This window comes from Xyrauchen texanus, chromosome 15 (genome assembly GCF_025860055.1).
Source record: "Xyrauchen texanus isolate HMW12.3.18 chromosome 15, RBS_HiC_50CHRs, whole genome shotgun sequence".
Classification (NCBI taxonomy): domain Eukaryota; kingdom Metazoa; phylum Chordata; class Actinopteri; order Cypriniformes; family Catostomidae; genus Xyrauchen; species Xyrauchen texanus.
Window position 1 is genome coordinate 43,710,077 of NC_068290.1, and position 24,575 is coordinate 43,734,651.

The 24,575-nt window shown below is 38.5% G+C and overlaps 1 protein-coding gene across 2 annotated transcripts in view; it reads right to left on the reverse strand.

Moving 5' to 3' along the window:
• The window catches only part of bbs9 (Bardet-Biedl syndrome 9), a 193,101-nt gene that overhangs the window by 148,646 nt on the left and 19,880 nt on the right, over positions 1 to 24,575 (reverse strand). For both annotated transcript variants that reach the window (XM_052143904.1, XM_052143903.1), the window contains exons 7-13: positions 24,452 to 24,536; positions 24,179 to 24,362; positions 23,089 to 23,218; positions 14,032 to 14,213; positions 10,887 to 10,963; positions 10,698 to 10,751; positions 10,480 to 10,582 (exon numbers count right to left, since the gene is read on the reverse strand). In XM_052143904.1, the coding sequence (XP_051999864.1) occupies positions 10,480 to 10,582; positions 10,698 to 10,751; positions 10,887 to 10,963; positions 14,032 to 14,213; positions 23,089 to 23,218; positions 24,179 to 24,362; positions 24,452 to 24,536 (815 nt within the window). The remainder of the gene's footprint in view (positions 1 to 10,479; positions 10,583 to 10,697; positions 10,752 to 10,886; positions 10,964 to 14,031; positions 14,214 to 23,088; positions 23,219 to 24,178; positions 24,363 to 24,451; positions 24,537 to 24,575) is intronic.

The following is a 24,575-nucleotide window of genomic DNA, read 5'->3' on the forward strand; positions in this document are numbered from 1 at the left end:
ACCTGTAGAACATATTTGTGTTCTGCACTCATAGCACTTAAGCTGCAGCTGAATTTGACTGTCAGAGAATGTACTGCATTTGAAGAAAAAAATTGTTCTCCACAGTTAATAAAGTATGTTCTTGGGGGCCTGTGTGGCACAGCGAGTATTGATGCTGACTACCACCACTGGAGTCACAAGTTCGAATCCTGGGTGTGCTGAGTGACTCCAGACAAGTATCCTAAGCAACCAAATTGGCCTGGTTGCTAGGGAGGGTAGTCACATGGGGTAACCTCCTCGTGGTCGTGATTAGTATTTCTCGCTCTCAATGGGGCATGAGGTGAGTTGTGTGTGGATCGCAGAGAGTAGAATGAGCCTCCACATGCTGTGAGTCTCCATGGTATCATGCACAACGAGCCACGTGTTAAAATGCGTGGATTGACGGTCTCCGAAGCGGAGGCAACTGAAACTTGTCCTCCGCCACCCAGATTGAGGGGAGTAACCACGCCACCACAAGGACCTACTAAGTAGTGGTAATTGGGCATTCAAAATTGGGAGAAAATGGGATAAATATAAAATTAAAATAAAAAAAAATTAAGTATGTTATTTAGGTATGCAGGTGTGTAGTATAAAACATTCCTGAAAAGTTTTGGGGAGTATTTAACAAAAAGTTGTGACACTACTAATATCACTACTTTTAGTAGCTTGACAGTAGAACAGCTTTTTTCACAGTAGTGTAGCTTTCCAGTAACAAGCTAAATAAGTAGTGTTGTTTCATCAGAAAACACTAATGTACATGTGTCACATTGTGTTGTAAACACATCAATGGAGCCAAGGGAGTAATCAAACACACTAGCCTAAACCATCCCCTCTTTCTCTCATGTAGCACTGTTCAAACCATTAAATGCACAGGTAGATCCAGTTATTTTTAATCACCGTAGTTATTAATGCGATGTTTATTTACATTTGTGGTGGATTGCTACCGTTCAAAGACAAATTGTGATTTCATAAATTCAGTCAATCGTGCAGCCTTAATGGATGCCAAAATGATGTCTCAGGGGTCTAAATATGCATGTTCCAGAGTGTTTTGAATTGTAAGGTTGGTTTTTCCACATTAATGTGAAAATGACAACGAATAAATATTAAATAATACATTTTCTCTGGAGTGTCAACCCCTCTACATTCTGTGGATGTTATTATTTCTGGATTGTGAATTTAAATTCAGTGTGTGGTCATACTACTTTTTCTCTGCATCTGATTTAGAAAAGGCGGAGCTGCAGATCTAACAGGGCTAAGATAAAATTAACTGTTATTTTTTATTCTTCCAGTCAAAATTTGCACTGCAAGAAATATATTACAGCTGTAACTAATCAATTCTGACAAGTGACAATGGTATAAGCAGGATAATCTATGGCTAGATGTGCGTTAAATTATTTTAAATGCACATCACGTGGATTTTCACCTCCACGTCGTTTAACGCACACCTAGCCATGGATTATCCCTTACATAAGCACTGGGGCACTTTATTTATTTTATCACCCCGCTTGTTTTCATGGTGTTTCAAACTAACTTGTAAGAGCAGTGCAGATGTGTAAGAGTAGCTAGATGTGTGAATTTATTCATCCCTGTAACATTTAAGATTTTAGCCAGAAAGTGGCAGCAAAAGACTTTCTTGTGTGTGTACCATGAGATGATTTGACATTGATAAACTGTGTCAGTCAGTGCGCAAATTTTTGAAGTCATCCAGAATTCCAAGAAACTCCATGATCGATTGGATTATTACAACACAATAGCGAGAAATAGAGTAAAACTAACAGCATCAGCTTTACTGTCGATAACAGCTGAGAGTCACGACAAATGGAGTAATCAAACACGCCCCCAGAGTGCCTACATGATACAGGTTTCGGAGTTAGGAAAAGACATAAACTTTCAACATGGCAGAGGAGGGAACACTTTCTGTGTCGGTGTCAAAATAATTGTTCCTCAAGAAATATACAAAACTGAAACTGCCAACCTCCATGTTTTCTCTCCATCAACAAAACTCTTGAAGTTGAGTGAAACACTCAGGATAATTCCAATTGCATGAATGGCCTCACTCCACGATCTGAGCATTTTAGTACCACACTACAGCTGAGGAATAGAGTTAATCTAACAGCTGCAGAATTCCTGTTTATCACTGCAATGGATGCAGATATTCACTCGCTCAGTCTCTCATACACACACGCACACACACAACCTTATATCTCCTGTAAATGTAACTAAGCCCAAGCTGTCATTACTAGTTGTAATGTGTGGTTTTTGAATCAGCAAAGGAGGCTTGGGCACATCTTTCAAACTAGTCTGAATCTGCGGTGAAAGAAAAAGTTCCACACACAAGGTTTTTTTTGGGGGTGTCTTTTGTTCTCATTTTCCATACTTATCTATTTACTTGTTCATTGAACGTTTAAAAACAATATAATGTTGCTTTTTATTTTATTGCTTTAATACACGATTGTCAGACTACTTGAATCACTGTACTGCTCACATTACACAACAAGGTTTCTAGTAATCTATCGTATTGGTTTGTAGCAGTGCACATACTACACAACAGAATGCAGATGATGTGCAAACATTATCTCTGGCTAAGGAGCATCCTCGACCAACAGCAAAACAGCATTTTCTCATAAATTAACGTGAGAAATATTTTCCAGAAATGGAGAGTCACGATAAGCTTGCTGTGAAGATGACATTTTGGACATTATGGTTGGATAGGGTTGAAAAGAAGCAGGCAGCAAGGACTTTCCGTTTTGCAAAAAGAGTTGGAGGTAAATAAAACATAACACACTGACAAGTATAGTGGTCACACAATTAATTTATTTGTAAACAAACCTTTCTTTTTAGTTTATTGAAATGAAACACAATTACGATCAAGTTGTAGCCTTCCATTTCTGTACATAAATATGCATGGTAAGATGTGATTGGCTAGAGTAGTTCGCTGCTGTCGCTGTATTGCTCACACTACAATATTATGTGGAAATATTATCGCACAAGCTTGAAAATATTGTAGCATCTGTGATAGCTCAGAACTGACTTAGATCATGTCGTTGAACTGCTCATCCTGTACATAATGAGCATCTCCATGCAAGCATTGGTTTGTGAGCGATCTTGAGGTTGTCACAGACCTCACAAATCCATCTGCGATAGCATAATCCACCCCCAAAAAGTTTGTTTTTATGGAAACTCAGTTAAGTTCACCAGCATGCAAAGAGCATCAAAATCTAGCACAGGTGTAATATTTTCTCTAAGTTTAATAGCGGTTTAATTTTGTTGTATTTAAATGCATGAATATATTCAAGTTTAGCAGCAAAGTCAATCTACAGTGCAAGTTATGATTGCTCTAGCACTGCTGGTGCTTCAGCATTTCACTTTCAACATTAGAAATGTCTAGCACCCTTCCAGACACCAAAGATATGATTGGTTAGCAAATATCACATCTCAGCTGAAATGAATATTCTGATTGGTTGCTAAGCCCAGTCATGCCCATGCCTTAAGATCAATGCTCCCACCTTCCCCTGCTCTGTACACTTTAAGAAAATATAAAAATCACAATTGACTTAACGGCGCTATTTTAAGCTATTATAAGTATGTTGTAGGTTAGGATGCTAGTTTTTTTAAGTTACCTTCAAATGTATGCGTTTTATTCAGGTATATACAGGGTTCATAGAGATGCTTAAAAGTTAAATTCAAGGACATTTCAAGCACTTTTTTTTTTTATTTGTTTTCAAGGACAATGCTCAAGATGTCATTAAAACCAATTCTTTATTTGTTCATTTTAAATACAAATATTCATATTCTCACAGTAACAATTCTTGGTTCATTCATGAAGAAACTGATGTGCAATTGTAGTGTGCTCCCTTAAAATGCACTTCACTTTCTAACAAAGTGAATAACTGGGTCTGTCCACAGTAGTCCATATGACTCATGTGCTGTGTTTACTGTTTTCTAAATTCCCAAACTGACCAAGATTGCAAATGGGTCAATCTTGAAAAATATTGACATTTTCAGTTGTTCACTTTTTGCCAATAAACACCGAGGATAAACATTATATAACATGTTGATATTCATTTTATTCATAAAGGACAAGGTTTTAACATTGATAACATCAATGCCATGAAATCAAGGGACAGAAATTATTTTTAATTATTTAAATGATTAATAATACTTTTGTTTTGCTTTCTTGCGCACTTGTTCGGCCTTGCACTAATACTTTTATTAACAATAAGTACAAAATAAATACATAAATAACTTTACATGTTATAGAAGTGGTTTACCAGATGAAGGGGACGAGGATTTTTTTCAGGCAATTGACAAATATAAATAGATTTTCTAAAGAATGTGCAAAACAGAGTCAAGCCCTTTCATATCATTAAAGGTTAGGTTATAGAATGACACCTTCTTTTTTTCACCATTTGAAAGCTTTTTCAAGACTAAAAAAGTCAAGGAACATGTTTAACAACATATTTTTATATTGACCAAAATGTTGTCAGAAATAACTTATTTAGTGAGACACAAAGCTCTCTTTACACTTTATTGGTCTGCATTCAAATCTCAGAACGTTTTACATCTCATCTCATTTTTTCACTCTGGAGAGTCATTTTTAATTCAAACTGATAGTTGCAAGGATTCATACTTGTTAAATCCGCAACATCAGTATCTATACAATATATATTTTGAATCTTAAACCAGTAACAATTGATTGTGATTGGCCCATTCTGAACAGCGCTGCCAAAAGTAACAGGTGTCACGTGACAGCACTGTCTATGTGCTGCTTCAGCATTGGTCTAGTGGTCTGTCATTGTGTTTCCCCAAAAAGAAAGAAATACATTTCATTTATTAAATGATTTAAGCAACATATTTTACGACTTTCTATAATTCAATAATTTTTTAAGCAACTCTTGGTAAAAATAGCTATTTTCAAGGGTTTTCCAGGAAATTACATTTGTAAAAGCCAAATTCAAGTACTTCAAGCACCTTGTACGAACCCTGTATCTAGCTATAAACATGTTGACAGCTTACTGTCTTCAACTAACTTGCTCAGTGAGATTCTCTTTAGACTGTTGCCACATCATGACCTGAAAGAGAAAACCGACTGTAGAAGATAGTTAACGCTAATGTCCACTATAACCACAATTGTGGCAACACTGCGAATGCAAATTGTACTTGTGCTGCATTAAGAATTGCAGTCTGACAACGCACAACAATTTGCAGAGTATGTGAGTAGGTACAACAACAATGTACTATTACAGTAGGTTGTAAGGTTTGTGCAGAGAAATATTGTATCATTTCATCCAGACCATTCCTTATAGGCACAAAGTGCAGAGAGGGTGTTGGTTGTGTTGAATTAGCACAAAGGGACCACATCACACAAAACTAAATCATTAATAACTGTACAATAGAGTGGAACATCATGAGTAAAATCACTGGAGGAACACATGGAGTTCATGCATCCAGCTCTCAAGTCTCAACCCACCTGACATGAGATCAAAAGGAACCTGTCAATCTCAGCTGAGCTCTGCCTCTCTTACTTAAGAGGTCACATATTGTTGTTGTTTTGTTTTTCAAACAGAACAAACACTGAAATCTAATTAAAATACACAAGACTGTCATGTGGTGGTCTGAGAAACAACACTCCAAACCAGGCCCATCCATTTCAAATGCATTAAACTGCTTCATTTTTGCTCTAATTAATCTGTTCTTTCCAATTGTATTTTAAAGGAATAGTTCCTCCAAAAAAAAAAAAAACTTGTATGATGTTCTTTCTTCTGTGGAGCACGAAAAAGGAAAAATGAACACACTTTCCATGAAATCAAAAAGCACAGAAAAGTATTATAAAAGTATTCCATAAAGAAACGGTCAAATTTACATTTGCACGGCGGAACTCTGCGGGCGAAGAATGTGTATGTCAGTGTCGTTTGATCTCATTTAATGTAACATAAGATCATATGAATCTCTAATGATGCAGCACTGCAGCTCAACCGTGATTGAGGAGAGGAAGAATTACAAAAGTTCACAGTCCAGATGCACTCTAAACTTTCCAAACAGCTCAAAAGGTGATGTAGATGGAAAGTTTGAGGGATTTCTAACAAGTTAATGCAGAAGCGGTGTCATTGTGCAATAAAGCAGAGTCAAATCTGGCATTCCACTTATGCAAAACCTGCATGTCAGAGCATCTAAAAAGAAAACACTCTGGTGTTAAATATTTAACGCATCCTTTATTAAAGTTCAAATAATAAGGAAGCAAGTCATATATAAAGTATATATATTCAGAAACTGATATTTCTCTGTGCGGTCAGCACAGCTTCGATGAATGATGAAGTGATGCAATCTAAGGAGGAGAGATTGAAACTGCACACGGCTGATGCACACTCTGGCACAGAGACACTCGTCCCTCACGCACGTTTGCTGCAGCTGGATTATAGCGTGATGGCTCATGATGTAGTGAATCATCATATACTCTATGTGTCACTTGTGTATCTTATCATGTAGAAAATCTGTGATATGCAGCTCTAATAAGAAGAAAGAGTTTGTTTTTTGTGAGTTAAAGATGGGTCAAAATCAAGTGAAAAAAATGTGAGAGATTATACAATACAGGCAACAAAATATATATTTTTTATTTTTGCTTGTTTTCTAAAATAATATGTAAAACTCCTTTAAAATAATGTACATTTACTTTAGGAGCTATACAGCAAAATAAAAAAAATATTGGAGAATGTTGAATACAATAGTGATCACAGATATATCACAGAGGGCAATAAATCAGCTAATATTCAGAATGTTTTAATTTAATTAATTTTCCCATTTGGCCAAATGGTTTCTTTAGGCTGCAAGGGCAACGTGAATTGCCTGCTTGTATGTGAAGCATCTGAGACATGTAAACAACCAATCACAGTGTGCCAACATGTTACTTCAATATTAGACTGGTGTGCAACACAGTCTCATTTAAACGGTCCGCATATCAAAGCTGCGACAGATGCTTATGAGCTCATAATGTTAAAGGAATTTTACGTTCATGCAGAACATCTCAGGTTTGTAAATCCATAAGGATCTCTTTCTCAACGGCAATCTGACTTTAGATGCCTATTCACTGCAGTTTTGAGGGATTCTGTGGAAATACTGAAGACCTGACGGGGTGGAGCACAAACGCACACGCTGCTTCGGATTCGGGCATGTGATTTGTGAAAGAGTTGTCACACTTTGCTTGTAAGCATCGGGGAATAAATTCTGATTGGATAAACGTTTTGTTTTTTGCTATTCGTTTGTAGAATAATTAAGAGTGGAAAGCGATTGTAAATACATATTATAAAAAATATTTATTTATTTATTTGGCATGTTACACCAGCAGAGAAGGCTTGAGTAAATGTCATATACACTATGCAATGTATGTGTAATTGGTTTGATTCAGTCTTTTGTGAGAAAACACGACTGCTAATGCGCACATGACATCCATGATTGCTGGACTACTGTGTGCACTCTTATTTCCTTCCAAATACATCAAAAAAAAAGAAAAATGATGTGCAAATAAATTACTAAATTTGGAAGACCAAACTGAAATCTGAAGAAACTGCGATCTACCATTTAAAACACAATCTATTTTCTTCAAAGATTCTTTTTTACAAAGTTAAAGTTTTGTGTGAAATTGAGTAAATATAGTGCTAAGAAAGATTTGATTAATTTTAAGCAATATTATATTAATGTTACTTACTATATTAAATTGTGTGATAAATCAGCATTATATCGACCCCTCGGCTCCCTGCTCTCTGGATATCAGCATCGACCATTAAAAAAATCCATATCAGTTGACCACTAGAATATAATATTTAAATATTTTTAAAATGTAAATATCTAAGAATCCTTATAACAAGATACATTCACCTAAGAAGCAGCTTAAAAGACATTTAGACTTGCTTTTAGAGAATAGATCTTGAATATATATTTTGTCTTTACTGCACTCGCAGAAGTATGAACAAGTGAAAAAATACACTTATATACAAAACACACTTAAAGTCTAAATATCTTATATGTTGCTTCTCAAGTAAATGTATCTTGTTTTAAGGATTTTTAGATAATTTTAAAATGGAAAACAAGACAAAAACTCTTGATACCAGTAGGATTTTATTTTATTATTTATTTTGCAGTGAATTTTTTACTGAATTAAACTTAATAAAAGATTTTTGTTACTATATTTTGAAAATATTATTTTGTCCTCTTTATTGTTAGTAAGCACATTTAATACAACCTTTATTATTAATTGTTGCAATAATTGCCCGAATAGCAGAATAATCATTCTAATAATCATTATATTATAAATTATCAAAATAATCATTAGTTGCAGCCCTAATTCCTACACAAGCATGCTTCACTCCTTGTACAGTCTCTTTTGTAATATTGAGACTGGACTACTGCAATGCTCTTCTGTCAGGACTTCCTGCATCTACAGTCAAACCTCTACAATTGATCCAGAATGTGGTGGCGCATTTGGTCTTTAACGAGCCCAAGAGAGCGTTCTTCATTGAACTGTACTGACTGCCAATGGTTGCTCATGTCAAGTTCAAGGCATTGATGCTCACATATAGAACAGCCACTGGTTCAGCCCTCCCCTATCTACACTCAGTCCTTTAAATCTATGTGCTTTACAGGAATTTGCGATCGGTGGGTGAAGGGTGCCTTGTGGTGCCTAAATCAGTTTCTCGGACTTTCATTGCCACTGTTCTTCGCTGGAGAAACTACTTTCCAAACTCCACCCAAACAGCTGATTCTCTATCTACTTTCAAGAAACAACTAAATACGCATCTCTTTTGTGACCACTTGACCAAATCCTAATAATGCACTTTCATATGACATATAGCTTCTTCTATATAAAAAAAAATTACCACCTTCTTCTCTACTTCTCTGAGCAATCTGAACTATTGTATTACAGCACACAATTCTCGTATGTTAGCGTGAACATACTCACTCAACACACATACAATCTGTCTTCTCATGGCCTGATAAATAACAGTGGTGTAATTAACCATTTACTAAAACATATGAAAACTAAGATCCAAACCTCTCTCTGACAGCATTTCTATGAACATCTGTCTCAGGTGATCTGCTCTCAAGAGGACAGAACTAAATAAAGGTGTACACATTGCTTTTGTAGTGTAAATGCTAATGCATCTCATACAACAGCAAAACTTCACCAGCTGTGTGTATCCTAAAAGAAAACAACTATCTGATTGAATTTGGAAAAACCCAAACTTATAAAGTGGGGTCCAAAGGTCTAAGATCACACTGAAATAAAAAAAAGCAGTTATAAAATGAAGAAGATATATTTAAGATTTCACTAATACAGTGTAACAAATTTGAGACCATAATAACTCTGACCATAATAAAAAAGTTTTTGCAAGTCACAGTCAGCAGGTGGCAGTCAGCACAACTCCTGCTCCACAGGCAGCACACTATGAGCCAGGCACAGCAGGACTTGCATTCAAATACAGTTGGACGTAGCATAACCGAATGCAGGGGTATCCAGATGTAATCTCTGGCCTGCTTTTAGAAATAGAACATAATTTGGTCTGCTATTGAGAAATGAAATAAAATTAATTATCTGAACACTTGGTGTCAATGCCACACATCGCACAACTGAGTAGAGCTGCTGTTGAGCAGCGGCGAGTTAATTGAGCATCACAGAGACGTGCGAGCAGAGCACACTCTCCTAGAATGTCTTCTGCAGTGCTAGGAAGTTTATTAATTGTTGTGAATTTGTTCATTTTGATGTTTCATTGACACGGTGTCAATTGAGAGTAAAACACTTGCGCATCTCTCCCTGTACTGCCCGCGCTCAGCTCGTATGCGTAACCAAATAAAGGGAGTGCAATCATATTGATCAAATTAGTAATAAACTATGATTGAATTACTAATAATTAAAGACTAATTCCTTGAATCACGTCATAGCAGGAAAATTTAACTTATTCTGATTATTGTTATGTGTCACACCCAAAACTGCTAACATATAAAACATATACAAATGTACTGTACAAAACATATTTCATGTGATGATGTGTAATGCTACACTTAAAGTAGAATTTTAAGAACTATATCAGATGGCATAAATAAAATTAAAAAAAAGAAACCAGGGCACTTTTTGAACTTTAGGGCATTTTTCCCCGAGTCCCCCTTAATTTCTGACCTTACATCACTGTTCTATTTCAAGCATTCTTGTTGAGAGAAATATTCTTTATTAACACAAAATGTGATTAAGCATACAACGTAAAGATGATACAATTGAGGCATCTAGCCATTTTTATTATTATTATTATTATTTATTATTATTACAACGGTGCGGCCCACGACACCTTATTTCGTCATGGCCCACAGGAGTAAATGTTTGGACACCCCTAGCTTAAAAAAATCACATTTGTGATGAAAAGAAAATGCAAGTATATTTGAGAGCAATAGTGTGAAGAAGAAAGTCAGTCATACCCATGGAATTCAACACAAACTGCTCCTGCGTGACAGCCAGAGGATGTGGCACACACACAGTCATCTTTGGGATCTGTATCGCTGCATGACTCTTTACTTTTACCTGACAATGAACCACACATTCACACATATCACCTCAGTGTCATACAGCACTACACACTCACGTTATAACGAAAGAGCAACTTGCCAGATATGTTTGTGGAATGAGGCGAGATTACCTTAACAGTGACAGAGGGTACTGGCATGCCGTTCATCTCAGGTATGACAGCACACTGTAAGAGAGAGATCAGTATTACGTTGTGCTTTTTTTTTTATTCCAAAAACTTTTTCCAAAAAAGTTTTTTAGAGGTAGGGTTTGGTTATATTTATTCATTTAGACAGCCAGATAAAAGTAAGTATGTGTGTACCGAGACTTCGTCCAGGTTAGAAGAGACTATGGCAGTCAGAGTAAGCTCTTCTTCTGTTTCCGCTTTTGGGAGAATGTCTGAAGAGAGAGAGAGAGAAAGAGAGAGAGAGAGAGAGAGAGATCCAAATTATGAATATAAACCTTCATTCACATACAATCCTGAGATTACATGCAGCGTGACGAGACATTTGGCGATGCAGGCGAGATATGATCAGTAGTGGACAATTGAAGAAACACCGATCGCAAATATTTTAGTCAGTGAGTTTATTTCTCAAATGCGACCAATCAGCACTGTCAGCGAAAATCTGAAGTGAAAACTAAATTCTAGCGATAGAAAACGATATTGATCAGTAATGGCAATAAACTATACTGTAGTTGGCTTTATATCATTCGAAACCAGTTTTAACAAATAGAACCTTAGTGTAAAGTGTTACCAATGAATGGGATGTTTATCACTTGCTACACAAACAAGCTGAATATGTTACCCAAAAAGAGCCCTTTTCGTTAACAGTATGTGTGCAAGTATTTTTCTGCATGATTTCTGTTCCCTAATTTTTGTGCGTATAGGCAGAAAAAAAATGTTAACCTAAAAATTGCTGCATTAAAGATAGTTAGGGGTTCAAGCCCAAAGGGCTGAAACCCTATTGTATTTGTAAGGATTATTATTATTATTCTGCCCTAAAACTGATTGTGCAGACCAATTCGTAATGCCTAGAGACTTGAAACTTGAAACTTTGGGGAATGGTAGTACCCCGGCTGGCTAGCCATACGCATGGACTCATGCCATAGGGGCGCTACAGGAAACAAAAAAATAAATACATTTTGGGCCATAACTCTTGAACTGTAAGGCCTTTTCATGTGATTCCTTGCATCGTGGCAAATCTTTTAGAACACCATCCAATTTTTGCTCCGCCCTTCCGATTTCCCGCTATTTTGGATTGTTTGAAAAAAAATTACAACTAACAAATCGTAGGCCAATCGCCAGAGCAGAACCAAACTAGTGCAGAAAGATTCAGCAGAGTCCCAATATGAAAAGTTATTAAAAGGAATTTTGAACTTTCGATTCATCATCAAACGGTACGCCAAAACGTGCATAGTGGGCATGGCCATATTTACTAAAACGGTTATAACTCATGAACGGAATGAGATATTATCAACAAATCTGGAACACATACAGTATGTATGGGTTAATTCTGAGGACACACAAAAAAATTACACGCCACTGTCTCTTGGTGGCACTACAATAATTACAAATCTAAAAATCGCTCCAACTCCAACTATAAACATGGCCGCCATCAACAAATCAACTTTTAGCAGTTAATAGATAGGGTTAGAAAAGGCAGATCAGAATGAAACATGATAGGCCTATTTGTCTCTTGGCCCAAGAGGTCTGTGAAAAAATTAATAATACCTTGTTTTTCATGCATCTAAATCATTGTATATACAGCTGTGTTTCACTCAGACATAAGTAATTTATACCCTGTGATAGATTACCTTATTCTGAACAACTTTGTCTCAAGAAGTATTGGTGTGAATCAAATCGTTTGTTAAATATTTTCAGATCATTTAAAAAAATGACTTTTTCAAACTACTCATAGGCCGTTCGCCGTTCACCAAACCAGTGCAGAGAGATTGTCTGGAGTCCCAGTATATTAAAAATCATGATGGTTCTGAAAAATAAGGCACTTTATCATTGTTTTAGGAGCTAATAGACTGTCTAATTAATACATAATATTGGTTCCATATGTACTTAAAAGGACCTTAATAGCTTGAAGCCCATTATTGCTGTTTGCAGCTATATTTCTCAATTTATATTTAGATTTCTTTTGGCTATAAATCCACCGTGTGCTGTTGTATAATTGGCCATTTAAACATTGCAACACTTTATATTATAATGCAAAAAGCTCCAAATGTTAAACATCCATTGACATAGCCTATATGCTATTATTACACGAGGCAATGGGGGTAGAAAAATTAGCGGTTTATTTAAAAAAATATATATACAGTATGTTAAATTTACATGGTTCCTTATTCCATTCTTAATGTATGCTAAGGTACTGTATTTGCATCAAATAAACTTTCCTTGTAGGAATGTTATCCTAATGGAGATTCAATCCTACAATAAGCTATAGGCTCTTTTCTATTGTTAACCAGAACAAAAGAGTTGGCACATGTAGTCTTCTCAGCTTTGTTGAGTATTATGCCTCACATGCACATTATGCATATGTGGCAGGGCGGAGGGCGGGGCCGGGTCGTGATCATAAACACCCGGTCCCGTATTAGGCTAATCAAGCCTCTGAGGTATAAAGGTCGACTGCAGGGGGTCGTGCGGGAGAGAGAGATCGTTTACGGACATGTCCGTCATGTGTGTTTGTGTCTTCTTTTAAGTTTATCATTAAACTATTATTTATATCATAAAGCCAGTTCTCGCCTCCTCCTTTCCATTGATCCCGTTACAGCATATTATGTTTCTGCATGAAGACAGATATTTTTGTCATTGAGAGCTATCTGTTAAAGGTTTGTTGATGTAAGCGTAACTAAGAATTAACTTGTGCTCCTTTCATTGTGCATGTCTTTACGAAGTTACGAAGATAACGTTACATGTAAAGTAGCTATTCTGATCACATTCTTTATTACATTTAAGCCTACAGTCACTTAAAATATTTACCCTTCCTCTGCCAATTCAAATTCCAAGTTGAATCTCACAAAGGGCAAACATGCGAGGCGTGTGAGACAAAAGAATCAGGAATAAGGCACATTGAAGCTAAAATTGCAAACTTCAGCTGAGAAAAAAATAGACCCTCTCAGTGTCTTTTAAGGAAAATAAGAGGTACTCTCTATTTCTTTACACCACATATGCTATTTGAGATTTAAATCATCTATTTGTTTAAAAAGAATGAATTTAATAAAATATCTTGATTAAAAGTCTTTTGCAAGAATCCGTTCTGTTAAAATATGAAAACATCAGATTTTGCCACACACTGCTGAGGGCAGTAAATCCAATAAGAATTGCATTTCTTATTTCCAAATATTTATTTCTAAATAGTACTAAAAGAACTGGTAAATTAACTGTTAAGGAACCAGAATCATTCAATTCCTAACGATTCCAATCACTACTGCACAATGTGCATTTGTATGTGTTGTACCTTGGGTTTTGGTGGCCTCTCGAATGACCTTCTGCAGCATCTTCATTTCTGTGTCCACATCGTCATAGTTGACCTCTCGGGCATCTACTTTAGGTGCAGTGAAGAAGGAGGGGTCAGTGCCCATATAGGAGCACTGGAGATGACCATCAGAGCTCAGAGTCACCACCAAACCCTTCAGCCCTCTGAAAACACAAACACACAAAGAGTTTCAAAGAACATTCCAAATCAGTCTCTAGTGACAAAAATTCTGACTTTCAAAAGTATGACATTAACACACTGTAGCTGTTTTATATTATTAAACAGCAGTGAGATTCAAGTCGTTTCATTTTGGCATAATTCATTGTGGTTGCTAATTTGTTTTAAAGCTGCTTATTATAAAGCAGATTGTGATTTCCTGTTACATTTTATATCAGTGTTAATGTCACACATATTATATACATAAATCATTTTTAGAATTTGTAATGGACAAAAAACAAGAGACACTTTTATAGAAACAACTCCATTCAGACTGTCACAGTAAAAGATCCAAGCAGAAGGTACAGATCTGTATTTCATTTTAATTTCACATGTGTTTACACTTTATAACGATGAGGTGACTGACAACAGAAAACAATATCTTCTGTCCCTTGATGGGGGAACCAGAAACTCCTGAAGACACTTCCATTACCATTCTAACAATATTATTTAATGAGGTCTTTCAATTAATATGAGGTCATGAAAACTTTGTGTATAAAAATGACACAATAATTGTAAATATGAAGTTTAAAATAGTTTTAGATGACATATAGCATCTCACGCTGCAGGAGGTTTCTTGTAAGTTATATAAGTGATCATGACACACTGATAATCCCATGTTGACTTCCATATGCGATAATAGCATAAAAACAAATAACAAATAAGTAAAACGCTCACTTTTCGTCCTTAATCATTCACAAAAACTCTTGTTCTCTTAAGGAAAGGCCACACCACAGGACTGAATAAATTAAACTGCCCAAATGTAAATGTCAATTAATTTTTCTTTACGATTAAAGTGTGGGAAAGTCAATAGGTCTGAATTCTTTCTACAGGCAGTATATGGTAAAGGTGTGTGTGTGTGTGTGTGTGTGTGTGTGTGTGTGTGTGTGTGTGTGTGTGTGTGTGTGTGTGTGTGTGTGTGTTGTGAACTCAGAACAGCACAGCAGCTCATTTATCGTGTGCTGACAGACAGTCATTGAATGTGAGGCCCGTAGCAGAAAGACAGTCGGACAATGACAGTGTAAGTGACCCGTGCAGAACGGGCAAAAACCCGTGCGCTTAAACACTCTCTACAAATGTATCTGTTACCACAACATATGAGAACCACTCGAGGCAAGCTGTCCCACAAACACTGAGCTCTTCCCAGCATCCCCTGCCTCAAACACAGACACTCGAGAACATTACTGTCTACTGTAGACTAGTCTCAGCCTCAGTCTATAGTCTGCTGTAAAATTGAAGAGATGTTGGCTGAAATCACAAGTTCCAGTTCTGATTGGCTGTATGAACTTTCACAAGTAAGGATGGAGCAGGCCTTTTTTATCAGCTCGCTAGAAGTTGGAAACAAATCATTTATAAGCTAGCGGGTTGATACAATGAACACTTTTGAGGAAGAACTAAGCATTGGTTTTGACATATATTTCCTGTTTGGTGGAATCAAATCTTTGAAAGATATTTTAAAAGTTTTGCTTGAGGCACTTAGTAGCAAGTTAACTTGATATCCACAAGCAGAACTGTATTTTCTGTCAAATTTTCTTTGTGATGACTGTAAAATACTCTATATTGGACATACTATTGGACAGGCACAAATTCTGATCACAAAGTGTACACACATTTTCAAGTACTTTCTGGTCTTTTATCTACAACCACTTGAACCAAACCAACCACATCTGAGGTGAATCACAACATTTCAAACTTTGAAGTGAAGCAAAGAAGTATTTGAAAATTGGACAAAAACACAAAAGGTACAAGACTTTAATATCTTAAATATATTTAATAGTGAAATTAAGATTATTTCCACACACAATGTGATGAGAACTTACAGGATTGGTACTAAACAGCTGTGTGGCCACAAGAATGCCACTTGCTAGTGGGGCTAATCAGAAAAAACAACTTCAATTTGCTATGGAGCATAAAGATTGGACTGTGGAGCAATGGAAAAAGGTAATGTGGTCTCATGAGTCCAGATTTACTCTATTCCGTAGCGATTGGCGTGTCAGCGTAAGAAGGGAAGCGCATGAAGCGATGCATCCATCATGCATAGTGCCCACTATACAAGCCTCTGGAGGCAGTGTTATGATCTGGGGTTGCTTCAGTTGGTCAGTTCTAGGCTCAGCAACGTTATGCAGCAATACAATGAAGTCAGCTGACTACCTGAATGTACTGAATGATCAGGTTATCCAATCAATGGATTTGTTTTTTTCCCTGATGGGCATAATCCAGGACGACAATGCCAAGATTCATCAGGCTCAAATTGCGAAAGAGTGGTTCGGGAAGAATGAGGAATCATTTTCACCACAGAGTCCTGACCTTAACCCCATTGAAAATCTTTGGGATGTGATGGAGAACACTTCATGGAGTGGTTCGACTCTCCCGTCATCAATATAAGATCTCGACCAAAAATGAATGCAACTCTGGACAGAAATAATATTAGAGTATACAATAATTTTTTTGGCCAGGCATTGTTTAAAACTATTGATTCAAAGTTGTCGATTATAAAAATGAAAATGATAGATTTTCATTTATTGCAAATTAATCAGAAATATTTAAATATATAAGTAGTTTAACAGTTTAGGAGGAGCGACTCGATTGCATCATTCACAGTGCGTCAAGGGAGTGGGCAGTCATTAAATGAGCTCTTATGGTGTTTTGTTTGCCGTGATTCGGATTGGTGGATCTTTTCCTTTCAGGATCATGGGTACTGTAGTCCTACACCAGATATTCCACTATTACATATGATTTTTAAACATTGAGGTTGAAATAATGCAGACTGATGGCTTCAACAGAAGCATATAGCATTGAACTCTGAGCTCACAATAGGTCTGTCTTTAAAGGTTTATAAGTTATTGTTAAAAATCAATTCACCTATGGAGAAAATTAATTCGATTTTCACATCCAGAACCAGACTGTTGCGCTCTATTAAAGGTTGTGGTGGGGTGAGTAAGAGACAGACACAGTGGGTGTGGCGCCAAGCCTCAGAGAGGCGTTTATTGGAAATAATAATAAACATAAAATGTCCAAAAAGGGGAAAATGGTGTCATGGGGAAATGGTGTTCAAAATAAAAGGGGATCTGGCATCCTCGCAGTGAAATGGGGCTCAATTAGGGCGGTGGCATCCTTGGCAGCATGTCTTTACAGGGCTGCAGCAGGTGAGAGGGAAAGGCAGCCTGCCTGTAGCCTGTCGACTGCCATGCGTGCTGTCCTCTCCGGCAACGCATCTAACTCGGTCGAACCCTCCCCGCTCTGATCAGAGGCATGCGAGGGTGCTAGTGTGTGCACTCATGGAGAATAGAAGCCAGCTTTGAGAGAAGTTTTTATGTTTTTATGGCATTGTTGATGAGGCTTCTGTGGAGGCTAGGGCATGGTTGAGAGTTTGTCAGGGGAGAAAGGATACATTTCTGGTAATTGCTGTTTGCTATGTTCTCAGTGAGAGACAGGGGAAATTAAAAATAAAAAGGTGCCCAGTCCATAGAGTGTAACAGATGCTGCAAAGCTGTGTGTGTGTGTGTGTGTGTGTGTGTGTGTGTGTGTGTGTGTGTGTGTGTGTGTGTGTGTGTGCGTGTCACAGGGACAGACATCTGAAGCTATTTTGTGTGCCGCCATTGCCGTGTTTGACTTTGCCCTTTGAAGCTTCACCATTACGCCTTATGTGAATGTGTTTATGTTGATGAGAATAAAAAGTGACATACTGGAGTTGGACTCGCCGTCTCCCACTTCCTCATTCATTAAACCTCCTTACACTGGTGCCGAAACCCGTGAAAAGAGGAAGAAGTATATGCTGTCATGGAGTCGCCGCTGCTGTAGGAAGTCTTCCGGTCCCTTGCCAGCATCCATCAGGGCCAACCCCAGGCCCTCGTGGATCTTCGCAGAGAGCAGCAACAGCATTTCGAGAGGCACCTTCAGGCCCAGGAGGAGGACCGGCGGGTGCTACGGAGATTAGTACCCCAGAAGGGGGCAGCCGCCGCATCCACAGCAGCAGTCCACATGTTGCTCACCAAGATGGGGACTCAAGATGATCCGGAGGCATACCTTGAGATCCTCAAGCACACCACCAAAGCTCTGAAGTGGCCACAGGAACAGTGGGTGGTGCATCTTCTGCCGCTGCTAACCGGGGAAGCCCACATCACACCGCAACTGCTTCCAGTCACCAAACAACTGGACTACTCAGTGCTGAAAAAGTCCATCTTGCAACAGCTCAGCCGCAGCCCAGACGAACACCAGCATTTCCGCTCCTTGATGCTGAGGGAGTTCGGCTGCACGTTTTCCATTTGGCCAGCAGCTACGTGATGCATGCCAGTGGTGGGTGCTGTCTAAGGAGGACAGCGTCGCCGATGATGTCATCAACCTGGTGGTGCTGGAGCAGTTAGTCTCCCAATTACCGAAGGGGACAGCTGAGCGGGACCAGTGCCACCGACCAGCATTGCTGGACAAAGCGGTCCAACTGGCGGAAGACAATCTGGCAGCGTATCCAGTGACCGGCACACCCCATGCCCTTTCTCCAACTCACGTCTCTTCCCCTGTTCTCTCTACAAAATTCCACACACTGGAGCATCTATCACAGGAGAATTAGCTACAGGTGCAAGAACGCTCAGCTATGGGAATTTACAATGGGAGATAAAGTCCTTGTATTGCTGCCCACATCAAGCTCAAAATTACTCGGAAGTGGCAAGGGCCCTTTGAGGTCACACAGCAAATGGGGAAGTCAACTATGTTTGGTGGTCCGTACGGATAGGGACAGGGCACGTCTGATTTACCACCTCAACCTCCTAAAATCACGGAGGTCCCTGTGTCGTTGGTGACAGTAGTTCCGGAGCAGTAGGAGCTCAGGCCAGAGGTGAATTTAAAACCCAGTCACTTCACCAGTCACTTGTGGAAACCACCTCTTGCTGTCGCAATGTACAGAGGTTCCAGGTTGCAAAATTTCTCTGATGTGTTCTTGCCTCTCGCCGGCCGCACTGATCTCATAAAACACCACATCGAGACAACCTCAAGGGTAGTGGTACTTAGACTTCCCTACCGCTTACCCAAACACAAGAAACAGGTAATATGGGAATAATTAAAGGCCATGCTCAATATGGGTTACTAGAAGAATCCCACAGTGATTGGGCCAGCCTGGTGGTTCTGGTACCTAGGAGCAATGGCTCGGTCCGGTTCCGTGTGGATTATAGGAAAGTTAACGCATAAGTCTCGCACAGTCTCACTTTTGACTAAAGATATGAAGTCTGGTCCACATTGCAGCTTATCCTGGCCAGGATCCACTCACTAAAGCCTAGATTATACTCAATGTTGCCGCTTGTTCACAAGGGTTAGCACATATAAATTGACGCAAACACAGTTGTCCCCTAGTCTTTGCGAGGTTTCACATGCAATTGTTTTCTTTTCGTATGGTGCATGCGGTGTGCTTCACACAAAATAGCTTCAAGTGTTTCTCCCATTCACATGCATACACACACACAGCTTTGCGGCATCTATTTCTCCCTCTTCCACTCTATGGACTGGGCACCTTTTTAAATCCCCCGTCTCTCAATGCAAACATAGAAACAGCAATTACAAGCAATTCATCTCAGGTGAAAACCCTTACCTGCATGAATGCTTGTTGGCATGGCTCGGTCCACTGGATTGAGTCTGGAGCTCCCATTTTAGTGAAAACAGCCAGTGGGCTGGTGATGTCCAAATAATTAGGCACAAACCCTTGATAATAGCCAGCCAGCCCCAGGAACTGTCTTACCTCCTTTTTGGTCTTGGGTCTCGCTGTGGTTTCATCAATTTGGGGCCGCACCTGACCATGACCCAAGTGGAACCCCTGCTACGTACCTCAACCTGCCCAATTGCGCACTTCTTCGGGTTCACTGTGATCCCGCTCATCGCCGCAACCTCAGAACGGCCCCCAGACACTGCAAATCATTACTATAAATTATGATGTCATCCAAATAGACAGCAGCATACACAGCGTTTGGTCCATAAGATGCAGAAATGTAGCAGGGGCCCCAAACAAACAGAATTGGAGGGTTACAAATTGGTGTAAACCAAATAGGGCTGCAACTAACGATTATTAGATTATTATTATTAGACCGATTATTCTGCTTGTGTCCAGACATCAAAGGTTGTATTAAACGTGCTTACTAACAATAAAGAGGACAAAATCATCTTTTTAAAATGCCTCTAAATGACATTCACTGAATTAAAGGGGGAAAATACTTTTTATACGTTTAATTCAGTAAAGAAATTCACTGCAAAAAAAAAAAAAAGTGTTTCTTTCTTGTTTTCCATTTAAAATTTTCAAAAAATCCTTAAAACAAGATACATTTAATTGAGAAGCAACATATAAGATGTTAAGATAAGACTTGCTTTAAGAGAATGTATCTTAAATATACAGTAAGTGTATTTTGTAAATAGGAGTATTTTTTACTTGGTTATACTTCTGCGAGTGCAGAAAAGACAAAATATACTTATATTCAAGATCTATTCTCTAAAAGCAAGTCTAAATATCTTTTTTTTAAAGGATTTTTAGATATTTTAAAATATTTGTATTTTTATATTATATTCAACTTTCTTCTTCTGCAGTACAGCTGCTATAGAAAATGCACGTTGTTTTAAAGTTTAGAGTTTTAGATATTTATATTGGAAAACAAGCCAAAACAAAAACAAATCAAAAATGTATTTTGTTGCAGTGTATAATGGGGCGAAGGCTACCCTCTCACACCTTTCTGTTCACTTCAATCCATCCTTAACTCACACAAAAAAAAACTCTCTCGTATTAATAAATCTGCGTATTGCCAATTTTCTTCACGATAAGAAACACACAGTGACACATACAGTCAGGTCCATAAATATTGGGACATCGACACAATTCTAATCTTTTTGGCTCTATACACCACCACAATGGATTTGAAATGAAACGAACAAGATGTGCTTTAACTGCAGACTTTCAGCTTTAATTTGAGGGTATTTACATCCAAATCAGGTGAACGGTGTAGGAATTACAACAGTTTGTATATGTGCCTCCAACTTATTTTGATTCAATAATTTGCGTGCCATTAAGTTATAATCTAGCTGCATTAAGTGTGCGCACTCGATGGACAAGCATCCCCATGACAGAGTATGTATCAGCCGGGTGCAGTTTCAATCTCTCCCCTTAGATCGGGACATTCGCGAAACTCATAGAAGAGGTGCTGCCCGCACAGAAAAATGACAGTTTCGGAGATTGTAGTTATTTATATGATCTGTTTCCATATTATTTGAACTTTAATAAAGCTATAACGCATTAAATATAACTGCATTTAAGATGTAACGTCGGGGTGTTTCCTTTAAAGACGCTCGACATGCAAGTTTTCGTTCAGCGGAGCGACACTTCCACTTCCACTTATTCCACAACGAAAGTGCTTCAGTCTACGCACCGTACGAAAAGTAAAAAACAATTGCATGTGCACGACCACGTGAAACGCAGCCTTGCAAAGACTAGGCGACAACTGTGTTGGCATAACTTTATCCACGCTAGCCCTTGTGAACAAGCCTCTGCATAGAGTATAAACTAGGCTTTGGTGAGTGGATCCTGGCCAGGATAAGCTGCAATGTGGACCAGACTTCACGTCATTAGTCTAAAGTCTATGCGATACTGCATAGTCACACTTTTATAGTCTATGAACTAGTCATAGACTACTTCAGGATGGACATCAGAGACATTAGTCATAAATCTTACAGTTCATACAAAATATTAGTTTAAACACTGACCCTTAACACTTACTTAGTTTAATCATTTTAAACCATGACTTGCACTATACATAAGAAATATTTACATTATATTCATGATGTTAGTCAGAGGGGAACTGGCCCCTACAGTGAGTCTGGTTTCTCCCAAGGTTATTTTTCTCCATTAATCCACATCTTATGGAGTTTTGTGTTCCTTGCCACAGTCGACTTCAGCTTGCTAATTTTGCTAAATAAAAATATTATTAACGTTTTTATTTTAAGGCACAATTCACAATTACGTTTTTTATAAAACCACACAATAATGACTAAGACAGTAAAGCTTTTCTGTAAAGCTTCTTTGAAACGATGTGTGTTGTGTGACGAGTCTCTACTCATCTTGCTATGGCGGGCTAGTGGGTGTGGCTAGAAGACTCATCAAGGGAACGATGTCCACCTGTTCATCCCTCTATAAAAGTTAGGCTGGCTAGTGTAGATGGGGGGGTCTGTTCTCCGGGTTATTTTGTGTTTGATTTGGGCTCGGCTTTTTGTTATTTGGTTTAGATGTTTGTTTTCTGTTACTGATACTTGTACATCCATGCACCTGACAAACATTACAGATGACCATGTTTTCTTATTTTTTATGTTTTAACATTTATGTTAATAAATGTTTGTTTTTTGCAACCCAATCACTGTGTCCTCCATTTCATTTGCCACGGCTTTGAGCCGGTCGTGACAAATGTGGGGGCTCGTCCAGGATTGCTGGTGAATAAATCTGATGGATCATTCAGATTTTGTACTGATTACCGAAAGGTAAATGCCGTAACAAAACCTGATTCATTTCCCTTGCCTCGAATTGAGGATTGCATTGATCAGGTGGGAAACACAAAATAACCCGGAGAACAGACCCCCCCATCTACACTAGCCAGCCTAACTTTTATAGAGGGATGAACAGGTGGACATCGTTCCCTTGATGAGTCTTCTAGCCACACCCACTAGCCCGCCATAGCAAGATGAGTAGAGACTCGTCACAGTTGTTAAAAGCACTCTGCAAAAAAATTACTTGACTAGTTGACAGGTATTTCTCCAAAGAAGGACAGACAGGAAGGGTGTATTTGGGCAGAGGCAGTGGTCACTTACTGGAAGTTAGCAACCCGTACAACCACAGGGACACAGGAAAGCTGGGCCGCCCACTTCAGGGTCACATCCTGGTATACCAGCAGCATGTTGTTATGGTTACCCATCAGGAAGTTGGTGGAACCCTCGGAAACTGAGGACACGAGCAGAGAGAGCAGAGAGAGCAGAGCTGAGTTTCAGAGATGGAGGAGGATGTGTGTTTAGATGGTCTGTGGTCTGACATTAAGCATCAGTGTGCGGTGGGAGGTCTAATGTCATAGTCTGCTGCCCACTTCAAAACCACCAGCAGATGTCTACTTCTCACTTTCCTATAAACTAACACACACACACACACACACACACACACATGCCTCTGCTGCTGTGGCCAAACAGCTAAAATCTTTTTATTCCCCAAATCTTTTTTATTCCTCTTCATTTTTCCCCAAGGGATTTCCTAAAATCTTTCATAAAAGAGTTGCAAGGTTAATATGTACTTGTTAGAAATGTATATTCCTATGGAATAATTTTGTGGGATTTTTACTTCCGGAACCCAACATTTGCACTCCCATTTATTACCAACTACTACTTGTCTTCCAAGTCATGTTTTGATGGCACCATACAGTCACAGTGTTTTCTGTCTTCAGGTAGTCAACCCACCAATGGATTACTTAATGTTGACTCAGCATAGTAAACTGGGATATGAGAGTATTTTAACATCCAAAAAATGACACCACTTTAAAAAATAAAACTATATTTTTACATTTTCTGAAGAAAGTAGTAATTGCCCATGCAAAACTCTTTGCCACAATATTGTCCTGACCGTTTTACCAGTATTTACAAATCCATTTCTAAAAGGAGAATAGAGACCAGAATAACAGTGTCTGTACCAAAACTTCCACCATCTTAAATGTATTTTTCCACCGAGCTCATCAGAAGGCATCTCACTTGGTTTTGGAACAGAACCAGAGACTGCATAAAAATACCTGGAAACCAACCACAACACCCTAACATTGTGGTGGTGAAGCAAACACCACTTACACTTTAATCAGAAAATTTACAAATTGAGTCCATGTCTAATTTCACAGGAGTCATGTCTGAAGGTCAGTAATGTTACCTGATCCGTACGGCAGGAAACAGCTGGGATTGAACTCCAGTTTCTTCATGAAGCGGATCTGACCATTGTCTTTGAGACAGAACACATTTCTCTCCCCCAGCACAAAGATGGAGGACATCACTGGAGATGTGTTAGGAACACAGATATCTAGAGCTTCTTCTCCCAACACCAGAATCCATTCAGCCTGAAGACACACACACACACACACAGTCACGTCAACAAGCAAACTTACACACTGCTCCCAGCAGCTCTTTCATTCTGTGGGTCACATACCGTCAGTCTCTTTCCTGAGCTCTTGCTCTGTTGGTCAGTCTCGTGTTTGGTGTCTGCATCTGTAGCTACAGCCAGTGTCTCATACCTGCATTCAGAAGAGAGCAGAAAACAAGAGTATGTTTAC